We start from the raw sequence: 12,964 nt of genomic DNA, 5'->3' as shown, positions 1-12,964 counted from the left end.
CAACCGAAGAAGGTTGCCAACAAAGCCATGTCAAAGACGCTAGACTTATGGCACCAACGTTTGGGTCACTTACATGTTACGGCTGTTAAAGAAGTGTCAAACAAAAGTAATATACAACTAGACGTCATGGAAGAGAAGATCTATTCCAAATGCGAAACATGCATAGAAGGAAAATTGAAAGCTACTCCTTTCCCGAAGAAAAGTTTCACTAGAGAAGAAAAACCCTTACGATTGGTTCATACGGACGTTTGTGGTCCTATCACGCCAATATCTAAGGGAGGCAAGAAATACTTCGTGACCTTTATAGACGACTATTCACGATACACGGAGGTTTACTTGATTACTAAAAAGAGCGAAGTTGAGGAGAAATTTGACGTGTATAGACGAAAAGTAGAAAATGCTCAAGAAACGAAGATAGGCACTTTACGAAGTGATAACGGGGGAGAATATATGGGAAATTCGTTCAAGGCGACGCTTAGCGAACTCGGAATTGACAGGCAATTGACGATACCTGGAACTCCTCAACAAAATGGTGTTGCGGAAAGAGCAAACCAGACCCTCCTCGACACGGCAAGATGTTGTGTTTGTGAATGAAGACACAGTCGGTTATAGTTTTAATTAAAGTTTATTTGGACATAATGTCGATCGTCACGTGTAGGATAAGAACTGCCCCGTTACTCATTAACGATGGGTCTTTTATACTCATATCAGTAGACTAAATATCATGTGACATACATTATCTTTGTAGTATAAAAAACAATAGAATATATACAGGGTGTTACACTAGTTCTAATATTAATAATATACAGGGTGTGATATGTTTATACAACACCTAGTGCATTAGGTCTGATTGGTTCCTGCCTTGGCAAGGTAAAATTCGTGTCCAGAAGATTTGCCAGCATGCTCAGGGCCGAAATAAGGAAAAAATGACCCTGTTTGACTGGAAAATTTATAGGACATTGTCCACTAGAGTGTGCAAAAATAGGGTCGCATCGTCATAGTCATGCTATCAAAACTAAGGAAAATTTATTGGTCAAAATGTCCAGCGACCCCATTAGTTTTTAAAAATGTTATGGGACATTTTAAAATTTTGATGGACAATGTCCAGTGTCCTGTGTTTATTTCCGGCCCTGGTCACTGACCATTTGATTAATAAATTTTTTGGGATGTTTTGATGGCTTGATTATGAAGATGCGACACTATTTATGCACACTCCAGTGGACCATGTCCTATAAATTTTCCAGTCAAAGGAGGGGTCACTGGACACATGTCCTATAATATTGTTTTCTTATTTCCGGCCCTACAGGCGTCATTCTTCAATTTCATTCAAATAAGCGTGGGAAATAAGGCGGTGGCACAGGGCAAATGACCAGTTTAAAAATAGCCTGGACCAGTTTAAAAATGAAATCGGAGGGGGGGTTCAGTGGGCTAATTTTCGTTCTAATATTTGTAAAAAAAAACTATAAAATGGAAACATTTGAAAATTTGCAAGAAATAGCAAACATTGTTTTGCACATCTCTTTAAAATTTCAAGAGATTTGAACCAGTAGTTTCAAAATTAGGGCTAAATAACTGTGTTCCTCCCATAGCCGGTCATGCTTAAAGCTGGCTCCTTGGATTTTTCGAGCGAAAAAGCTCAAAGTTACCAACACGCGCTTTTACATAGGAAAAAAATTGTGTGGAAGGCTTCCATAGCGTGTGAAGCCAAAGCGTGATCGAGTGGGCTGTGGTTGTAGCAAGGAAGCTCCGAAGGCAAGAATCAATTTTCCATAACCTTAATCCGTTGCCTACGTTATATCAAGGCCAGAGTACGGCACCCAATTTCCAATAAATTATTTGAAATACTTATTTTTCCGCGCTAGATGGAGCGAAAAGCTCCCTCCGGCGGGATTAGGACGTAGGCAAGGCTTGCAACGGTTTCGCCCTCCGACCCCGTTGCAGACGACGGAGAGCTGAACTTTGTATTTTTGTTGGGAATATGTTCAGCCCTCCGCCGTCGACGTCAATTCCCCCTTCCCTTCGATCCGAGGTTACTTTTTTCAACGCGCGGGTCGAGAGAACGGAGATTCCTTTTGATTGCTGAGGAGCACAGTCGCTCCCCGCATATAAACGCGAAGTAATGGAACGCGTGTTTTGTTTGTCGCGACTTTCAATTGGAAAGGAATCGTTTTCTTAATTTTGAAATCAGTAAATAAATTCCTTTATGACGGTTGTATGTTATTAAGATTCCAAGTCGGATTAGGCAGCTTTTAGGCTTACATTTTAGAATCCCTGATTTTACGACTTAACGTTGTCACAAGATCCCCCGACATTTAAGTAGGGCTGATTAACATCCTGTAATGGAATTCCCCCAAACGACCGGCCAAACTTAGCTTTATAAAGGGGGGAACAGTTACACGCTTAATCATATCGTTTGACGAACAATTGATAATATTCCCATAGAAATAAGTTCAGTTAAATAACATGGGAAATTATTTCTCTAGTAGGGAAATGGTCACCGCCGTTTTAAAACAACTATAAGCAAGGATAATGAATGCCCCGCCCCATCTTTAAATTTGACACCAAATGTGTCAAATTAATGTTGTCATAGACAGTGAATAGGGGTGACCTTTTGATTTTAAGAAAAACTGTATTTTATCTTAAACTTCTGAATTTGTAATTGTGAACTTGAATTTACAACATCCTAAACTACATCAAGAAATGCACAGATTCACACACAAAAACGTCCTTAACTGCATCAAGAAATGAAATATTAACACAAAAATATCTTAAACTGCATCAATAAATGAACCGATTAACACCAAAATGTCCTTAACTACATCAAGAAATGAACCGATTAACACCAAAATGTCCTTAACTACATCAAGAAATGAACCGATTAACACCAAAATGTCCTTAACTACATCAAGAAATGAACCGATTAACACCAAAACGTCCTTAACTACATCAAGAAATGCACCGATTCAAACCAAAAATGTCCTTAACTTATAATATTGATTTTAAAGGCAAAGTAACTCATCAATTCGAGTAACCTTATTTGACAACATAGGTAGGAAACACACGCAGGATTGTTGAAATGAGGTCACTGTAATTGTGACGATTACTCAATTATAACACAGACATAAGCCTCACCTTGTTTAAGCATATCAAAATGGATTCAAATGACGGGATTCAAATTAACTTTAACCACCTCGTAGAGATAAGGTGGTTCTTTCACCTTGACGTAATAACATCCATGATAATTATCTTCCAATTTTGTCAAAATAATGGAACACTGTTTGATGGTAAACTGATTGTCTTGGTCAACAGCGTCATTGTTATGAAAACCAAACTCATACTTCAGGTGATCAATTGGCCATATGTCTAATCAGCGCCACTAGCGGATGGTCTGAAAACTACTCCCATAGAGTCTAGGTATATTTAAGAGGGTTTGCAGAATTTCCGCCAGGTGGCTGGAACGCCGCGCCATCTGACGGAAATTCTGCAAACCCGCTTAAATATACCTAGACTCTATGGGAGTAGTTTTCAGACCATCCACTAGTGGCGCTGATTAGACATATGGCCAATTGGCTCTTCCCATTTTACATTTGATTCCAACCTCGATGCGTCGGAATTCCGTCCGTAAATCACTTCATTTGATGGAAGAGGCGTTGCAGTTTCGTTTTCCAATTTCACACAATTTAAGTCAAGCTTTAATCTAAAATTATCACTCGATTCTGGAATTTCTGGTTCTTTCTTAATTTTTTCAGAGGTTATGGTTGGACTTCTAGTATTAAATTCGGCCAATAATGAAATCCCCTGTGTTGTGTTATCTGCTCATTAATAACACGACTGACTAAAACATAATAAGATCAACTTTATTAAGTGTTCGGGCGATAACTAACTAGCCCCTCGTTAGCTCGTATACTTATATAGGCCTGCACAATGTACAAGGTCCAATTCAATCATCTAAAACAATTCAGTTCAGTTCAGTATCTACATTATACAACATCCTTTCTCTTAAGTTAATTTACATATCGTTAGGATTTTATCTATTTCATAAATTAAGCTTGAGGATCTTCGCTAAGACAATTCAGTTCAGTTCAGTATCTAAATTATACAACATACTTTCTCTTAAGTTAATTTACATATCGTTAGGATTTTATCTATTTCATAAATTAAGCTTGAGGATCTTTTTCACCACTCGGCCACTCTTTGTTCTTACTGCTGGTGGGCTGTCAATAATTGCGATTGGAGGTGATGACTCTGACTGGTTGCTGCTGGATTCTGCTGTTGTCGACAGTTGTGGCTCAGGAGTACCAGAGTCAAAAACTGAAAATCCCAAAAATCGCACGTGAAAATCTGAAAATCCCAAAATCTCACGTGAAAATCTGAAAATCTCAAAATCCCTATCTCAAAATCTGAAAATCCCGAAATCCCACATTAAAATCTAGAAATCCCGAAATCTCACCCTAAAATCTGAAAATCCCCACGCTTACAATACACGTTTTGCATCTATTTTTGAGGGGAAGACACGAGGGTAAAACTCTGCCTTCCATCTCGCTTTTTGGCGCCTGCGCTATATAAGAGTACTGTATTACAAAATTACTATTTTTGTCGATTTTTCTGCGGGATAAAACCTAAACCTATATTTCAAAATCTCGAAATATCCTATGAACACCGGAGGTTAATAGACCAATACGATTACCTAAAGTGAAACAAACTTCCAGGGGCACGCCTACATACTGGATAATTTCCCTGTCACCACAAGACAACACTAGAGGCAGTCCAAGCTCACTGCATCTGAGAGGGTAGCCAACTCGGTCATGCCTCTAGCGGTGTCTCCTGACATGATTGAAATTATCCACTATAGAGGTGTGCCCCTGGAAGTTTGTTTCTCTTCATGTAATATTCGTATTGGTCTATGGTAAATCTTGATATCCCATGCAAATACCCAAAATTCCATCAAAAATCCGAAAATCTCCTCGAAATCTGAAAATCTCCTTCAAAATCTGAAAATCTTGTTCCAAATCCCGAAATCTCCTTCAAAATCTGAAAATCCTTAACAAAATCCCGAAACCTCCTTCAAAATCCCGAAATCGCGTTCAAAATCTGAAAATCTCATTGAAAATCCCGAAATCTTGGAGTAGATTTCAAGATTTCTAAAATCTCAGTCAGAATCTCAAAATCTGGGGAAAATCTCAAAATCTTGGTAAAAATTTTAAAATCTCAAATTCCCGTACACTAAAATGCCGAACGTCCGACCGCTCGACACCCTCCACCCATAATATTTGACTGAACTTTCGAAAACATCCATTATTAAAATAATTCGTGTTATTTTACTCTGACTCTGCGATTGTGGTTCATATACTTATTAACTTGAGACTATTTAATCAGAAAAATGTAGTTTTATTCAATTGGTATGGAAGAATTTACCGAATCTGGCCTGCAATTACTTTCGCGTCCTCTCTCTCTCGCGACGCTAGCCTCGCTGCTGAATTTCTAACTCTTTTGGAGGGGCTTGACCCCACAAAGCGACAAGATTTTACTGTTAACCTTGAAAAGACTGGTTTTGGGGTAGGACTCTAGAAGTTTTAACTAGTTTTAAGTTGACCAGATGGCAGATTCGGCTGTACAGTTATTGATTTTATACAAAAAAAGGAAACAGTTTGAGAAATCCCAACAAACTCCCCCCCATGAACTATACTAATAGTTCATGAAAGTTCATTCCGATTAAAGGTTCTTTTAGTTCAGTTCGAGAGGGTATAATAAGTTAATAGCCCTTCTTATTACTGTTTTGTTCGGTAACTTTAGGGAACATGACCGCACCTTGGAATCACGACCGATAAACACCTCTTTAACACTAGCGATCTTCCACTGTTGTCGAGGGAGATTAGGTTCGCTAATCAACACTATGTCTCCTGCTTTAATTGAACCCTTCTTTTTTAACTCTAAGTGATGAGCTGAAGACAGTTGAAGGAGGTAATCTCTTTTCCAATTTCTCCAAAACTTATTCAGGAGTGTTTCTTGATATTTAAATCTCCCTACGGCTTCAATTCGTTTCATGCCAGATGTAGGGTCTAATCTTGAATCTGGCGGGAGTGACGTCAAACGACGGCCAACTAGAAAATGGGCTGGTGTTAACCCTATAGGTTCTCCCACGTCACTATATTGGTATGTGAGTGGTCTCGAATTGATAACTGCTTCGATCTCCACGACAACAGTTTGCAGTTCTTCGAAATTCAGTAATGCCTTTCCAAGGGTCTTTTTTAAGGCCATTTTCACGGTTCTTACTTGTCTCTCATAAAATCCTCCCCACCAAGGGGAACGTTCCGCAATGAATTTCCACACGACACCGTGTTTACCAAAAAACTCATAAACTTCTTTTTTGTTAATATTTTTCCAAATCTCTATCAGTTCTCTATTAGCCTTTTTAAAACTTAGAGCATTATCTGAATAAATTGTTTTTATTAGTCCTCGTCTAGAGATAAACCTTCTTAGCGCTAACAGAAAAGTGGCAGTTGACATCTCATTAACTAACTCTATATGCAAAGCACGCGTCACACCACATTTAAACAAACAAATGTAACCTTTTTGAATTTTGTCACCCTTAACATAAAGTGGACCGGCGAAATCCACTCCGGTCACCTCGAAACAAGCAGATTGCGAAATTCTATCCGTCGGTAACTGAGCAGTTTGTTCACATAACGGTTTAGCTCTCCACTTGCGACACCTTAAACATCTAGAAACACGCTGTTTGACTTGCTGCCTGCCTTGTAAAATCCAATATTGTTCTCTAACCTGCGCTAACGTGTTGGCTAAGCCTTGGTGGTAAACTCTTGAATGTGCATCATCGATAATTAAATTAGTCAAATGATTTTTCTTAGGCAGTATAATCGGATGTTTTTCGTTGTACTCTAAATCGATTGATTTTTGGAGGCGTCCTCCAACTCTTAAAAGTCCATTTTGGTCTAAAAATAGATTAAACTGACTTATTTCTGACTGTTTATTTACTAATTTATTTTCTTTCAGGTCTTCTATTTCCTTTGAAAAAACGTCTTGTTGCACTCTCTTGATAAGATAATGTTTGGAAACTTGAATTTCTTCGGAAGACAAGGGCTCGAAATTTTTTGATGTATTTTTTCTTGCGTTATGAATGAATCTTTTCATCCATGCAAATACTCTTACGGGAAATTGCAGTGTGCTGTAATTTTCCAAGGAAATTCTTGACCTTTTTTCCTGATCATCAGGTGTTAAATTTACAGCGCTTTGGACGCTCTCTAAATAGTTCTTTCTTGTCTCTTCGTCCAACTCTCCTTTTGTTTCAATAGTTATTTCATTTACTTTAGTAATAGGCCAATCTTCCTTGCTTCTTTTTAGCCAGTTTGGTCCCTTCCACCAAATTTCTTTGTCCTTTAACTCGTATAGTTTTTCTCCCCTAGTCAGCAAATCTGCAGGATTATTCTTTCCTGCACAATGATGCCACGCTTGTGGTTCTGATTTTTCTTGAATCTCTTCTACGCGGTTGGCTATGCAGGGTTTCCACCTTCGAGACAAACCGTGAATCCAACTTATGACAATTTTGGAATCAGACCATAAGTAAACCTTGTTTTTAGGGGCTTGATAAACCTTATTTACTCTGTGGGTCAGCCTTGCTCCCATTAGGGCTCCCATCAACTCAAGCCGTGGTAGTGTGATTTTCTTTAAAGGGGCAACCCTTGCTTTCGATAAAATCAACTGCGTCTCTATGGTTCCATCTTTAGAGATCACTCTTGAATAGACAACCGCTCCATAGGCTGCTTCACTAGCATCGCTAAAACAGTGTATCTCTTTTTCGAGTATGTTGTCTTCAGAAAAGTTGGAGAGGCAGTGACGCGGAATTGAAATTTGTCTTAAGTCTGGCAGTTCGGATCGCCAGTTTTTCCACGCTTTCTCTATTTCTTTGGGTAAGGGATCGTCCCAATTTACTCCTGACACCCACAGTTGTTGGAAAATTATTTTAATTTTAATGGAAAACGGAGTAATCAACCCAAGGGGGTCGAAGATTCTCGCGGCTGATTGTAGTACGCATCTTTTTGTATCTTTAAACTCTAACAGATTCTTTATTAGGCAGTCTACGTCAAAGGTGAAGCTATCCTCTATGTGATTCCACTTCATTCCCAATACCTTTTGTGGTTCAACTATGGTAGTACTCTCAATAGTGGACTCGTCTTCCCACTTTTCATCTTTGATTTTTTGTCTGAGCTCAGCGGAATTAGTTCGCCACTTTCTGATTTTCAGTTTTGCGTCGGACAGGATTTCTCTGGCTTCTCTCGCTCTCTCATACGCAACAAGGTGATTATCAATTGATGTTACCAAATCGTCCACGTATAAATCTCTGTTAAGCAGTTCGCAAGTTTTGGGGTATTTTGATTGATAATACTTTAAGTGAAATTTAATCGTAGCCGCTAAATGGTAGGGACTCGATGTGACCCCGAATAAGACTCGCGTCATTCTGTACGTGATGATTGATTTATCGGACTCTACTTGGAATGGATTTGGATCCCAAAGAAACCTGGTTGCGTTTCGATCTATGGGAGCTATGGAAATTTGAAGAAAGGCTTTCTCTATGTCTGACGTAATTGCTACTTTCTTCATTCGAAATCTAAGAAGAACCTCGAAAAGTTCTGGATTCAAGTTGGGACCCGGTAGTAAACATTCGTTTAGTGAAGGTTCGTTGTTTTCATGTGACGACGCGTCAAATACTACTCTCAGTTTTGTAGTAATCCGCTCTTGATTGATCACTGGTTGATGCGGAATGTAATATACCGGACCATTTTCGCTTTCGTTCTCTGGGATTCTCTCTATTATACCTTTAGTTTCGTAATCTTGTATGACATTTTTGTAGTTTTCGAAAAGATTCAAGTCCCTGCGGAATCGTCTTGAGAGTGACTCTAGTCTCTTTTTAGCCATATTATAATTGTTTCCTAATTGTGGTTTATCTTCAACCCATGGTAGTCTAACTTGATAGCGTCCATGTGATTTTTCTATTGTGCTCTCAAATCTCTGTACATGGCTTCTTCGTGTTTTTCACTAAATTTGTTTTCCAACTCGACTACTCCCAAGGACTCAATTTCCCAAAATGACTTCAATCTCCCTTCAATGCTCTCTTCTTGTCCTGTCTCTAAGATCAGATTCATCGCGCTTGCTTCAATTTCTTCATTATCTATCTGAGTATTCACGAGTAGACAAGTGGTAGTCGGACCCTGTACCACCCAACCGAATATAGTTTCCATAGCAAAGAGTGACTCGCTTAATCTCTCTACGTTTGTGTTGAATACTTTCCAGTAATAATCAGACCCTATTAATAATCCGATTTCTCTTTGCATGGGATATTTTCCTTCTATATCTTCTGCTAACTTAAAGTGTTTTTTCTCTAGTTCATGCTGAACAATTTTACTTGGGACCTGTATTTTTGCAGCACTAATCTCTGGTGTTTCAATCGCCTCTATTAAGATAGCTTGATCATCATGAATGCTCTTAACTTTTACTTGAACTTTTCTAGTCAAAATAGAGGTCGGCTTGTTAGTTCCAAAGGGAAAGTATTTTAACTTAAGTTCCCCAACAACAGGTAACTCTAATTTCTCTGAAATGTCTTTTCTTATAAAGGTGCGCTGGCTCCCTCCGTCAATCAAACACCTAGCGACCTCTTGTTTATCATTATTACTCTTCAATACTACGGCAGCAGTTTGAATTAAAATGCCTCCCGACTCTTCTCTGACCTCTCTCTGAATTAGGGTGTGACTGGCCGCTTCCTCTGTCGTAGTTTTCTCTTGTAACTCTTGCTTTTTTGATTTTTCTTCTTTATCTCTGCTCTCACACATAGAAGTATGGTGGCGCTTGTGGCAGTGCTTACACTGCACTCTTGAATTGCAGTTTTTCGATAGGTGGTCCCCTCTTAGACATCGAAAGCATTTACGTTTTTTCTTCAAAATTTCTATTTTCCCTTCTAAATTTTTGGACTGGCATTCAATGGCACTGTGAGCGCCGTCGCAAAATGGACAGATTACCTCTGCGCTGTTTGTTAAGGCTAGGGTCGTGGTTTTCTTGGGTTTATGTTGAAAGGTGTATCTTTCAGATCCCTTCTCTCTATATTCCTTGGAATTTTCTCTGTAACTCTCTTTGTTATTATGTTCAATAGCTCTCTCGTTTCTTTTGGTGAATGCTTGAGCTCTTTCTCTGCTTTCTAATTCTTTGCGAATAAATTCCAGCAAGTTGTCTACTACTAAGGGACTTGTTCTGTCTAGTTTTCGACTATACTCTAACGCTAGATCATATGGGATCATTTTCGTAATACTATGATGTAGAAAACCTCCATCTGTCGCCTGCCCTAATGACTCTAAGCTCCTTACTTCTACAATACACTTATCGTAGAAATTTCGCAATGCTGCCAGATCATTGGATTTACTAACTGGGGTTAAATTCGAAATGTTGCACATATGGGCATTAATTATAGCTTCTTCGCTACCAAACCTATTTAACAAATTGTCAACTGCCTTATCATAATTAATTCCTGTTAAGGACAAGCCCCTTATCGAGTTAGCCGCTAAGCCTCCCAAATACGATCTTAAATAAGTGAATTTTTCTACCTTTGTTAGAGATTCATTCTGATGAATAGCAGTGTTGTATAAATCCCAAAAACTAAGCCACTTACTGGGATCACCGTAAAACGATTCTAAATTTAATTTAGGGAGCTTTAACCGCGAGGAAAACGCGTTATTTCCGTTTTGATGATTCGCGATCCTCTCTTGAGTAATCATATTCGAGGCACTTTCTTGATCAGGAGGTCCTTGTTGCATTGACTGTTCTTGATGATGACTAGAAGGTCCTTGATGCTGTGGTTGATTAGGCACTCCTCTTGGTGTATTATACCCTGTTGATGTACCCGCACCTCTTGTTTCTACTATAGTACTGGCTGTTGCACTAATGTTGTCTTCTATGGCTCTTTCAGCATCGTCTCTACAGTCATTTATGTCATCTTCATATTTTCGAACACCCGTTAGCTCTTGATCCAAGTCGTCGATAGCAGTTAATTGGAACACTTCTCCATCTAGTTCTTTTAACTCTTCCTCTCTGTTCCGAAGGTGTTGCAGGTTCTTTTGTAACTTTTTTATATCTATCGGTGTCCTTGTTAAATCGTCCTTTATTTTGTTAACGTATTTTGTTACTTGTGCTCTTTTTGACGCTCGAATTTTCTTTATTCTTTCGTTATTTTCTTCCATTTTCTTACTTTAATTGACCGATTAAACTAACCACAATATCTAATTATATCCCGATTTTCGGCACCATAAAATAATTCGTGTTATTTTACTCTGACTCTGCGATTGTGGTTCATATACTTATTAACTTGAGACTATTTAATTAGAAAAATGTAGTTTTATTCAATTGGTATGGAAGAATTTACCGAATCTGGCCTGCAATTACTTTCGCGTCCTCTCTCTCTCGCGACGCTAGCCTCGCTGCTGAATTTCTAACTCTTTTGGAGGGGCTTGACCCCACAAAGCGACAAGATTTTACTGTTAACCTTGAAAAGACTGGTTTTGGGGTAGGACTCTAGAAGTTTTAGCTAGTTTTAAGTTGACCAGATTCGGCTGTACAGTTATTGATTTTATACAAAAAAAGGAAACAGTTTGAGAAATCCCAACAATTATAATAAGATTTTTAGGCCAATTTCAAAAACAGCACCTGTGTAGCTTTTTTCGAAGCCCCTCGGTGTGAAAAAAATTATGGCGTTGAAATATTTTAGCGCAAATGAATGGTTATTAATAATAAAAAAACCGAGTTTGAAATTTGAACATAACCTAACCTAAATTACTATATGACAAAATAAATAGTAGTGAAAGTTTTTGGCTGGGTAAATGTTTTTTTGAAGATGATCCGAAAGAAGATATCGACACTTTTGAATATTTTTTACCCTAAAAACAACGATTAGGTTAAGTTAGGTTAGGTTCAAATTTCCCACTCGCCTTTTTTTTATTAACCATTCATTTGCGCCAAAAATTTCAACGCCATAATTTTTGTGCATAACAAAGCATGGTATTCCCGTTAGACTTTTTGATATGGAAGGAAGAGGAAGAAAGAAAAGTGGCTACACAATATTTGAAAGACAAAACAGGCAAGAGAAAACATTGCAAGGTAGAATATTGGTACTGTAATAGATCAGGGCAGTATCAATCTAATTCAAATGGCCAACGTCAAGCAAAATCAATGGGAAGCTCTAAAATAAACGGTAACTGTACAGCGACACTCAAAGTCTCAGTATCTACTTGCAATAGTACAGTTTCACTTGTCGGATGTAAATCACATTATGGTCACGAAAATGACCTATGCCATTTAAGAATTTCGAAAAATGAAAAGCAAATAATCGCTGCCAAGTTGGCAGGAGGAGTGTCTAAGAAAAAGGTCCTAGATGATATTCGCAACAGTAATATGGATGTCACTCAACGAAAACATATTGCACAAAAAAAGGATTTGAATAATATATGCAAATCTTATGGAATTAATACGAAGACCATATCAGTGTAGATGCTTACGTCCAGGAAGAGCTTCAAAAAAAAGTGGCATTATACTTCTTTACAAAAAACAACACGAAAACCGAAATATTATTCCCGAATATGAAGTATTTGGTTTGGCGAAATCGGACTTTGTTTTAGCCATTATGACCAAATTTCAGAAGAACATGTTTAGAGAATTTGGAGAAAATATTGTATGCTTGGATGCCACACATGGGACAAATGGATATCATTTTAAACTGATAACAGTACTAGTAATTGACGAATTTAAAGAAGGCGCACCTGTCGCATTTCTAATTTCCAACAGAGAAGATGGCGAAATATTGAAGATATTTTTTTCGGAAATCAAGAAACACACTACTTCAATCATTCCAAAATACATAATGACGGATAAAGCCCCTCAATACTATAACAGTTGGATGAATGTATTTGGT

The 12,964-nt window shown here is 38.2% G+C and overlaps 1 protein-coding gene across 1 annotated transcript; it reads right to left on the bottom strand.

Annotated features, from left to right (window-relative positions):
* Positions 1–2,039: 2,039 nt before the first annotated feature.
* Positions 2,040–8,931, bottom strand: LOC149621086 (uncharacterized). The gene is made up of 4 exons (XM_089854691.1): positions 5,809–8,931; positions 3,182–3,337; positions 2,282–2,334; positions 2,040–2,199 (listed from the first exon to the last, which is right to left on the bottom strand). Exons 1-4 carry the CDS (start codon positions 8,929–8,931, stop codon positions 2,040–2,042), a joined length of 3,492 nt encoding a protein of 1,163 aa, XP_089710817.1.
* Between the last annotated feature and the right edge of the window lie 4,033 nt (positions 8,932–12,964).

Source organism: Phalangium opilio, unplaced genomic scaffold, assembly GCF_054372755.1.
Source record: "Phalangium opilio isolate 3A_F unplaced genomic scaffold, DU_Popi_V2 ptg000209l_1, whole genome shotgun sequence".
NCBI classification, from domain to species: Eukaryota; Metazoa; Arthropoda; class Arachnida; order Opiliones; family Phalangiidae; genus Phalangium; species Phalangium opilio.
This window is presented reverse-complemented; position numbering and strand designations above follow the sequence as displayed.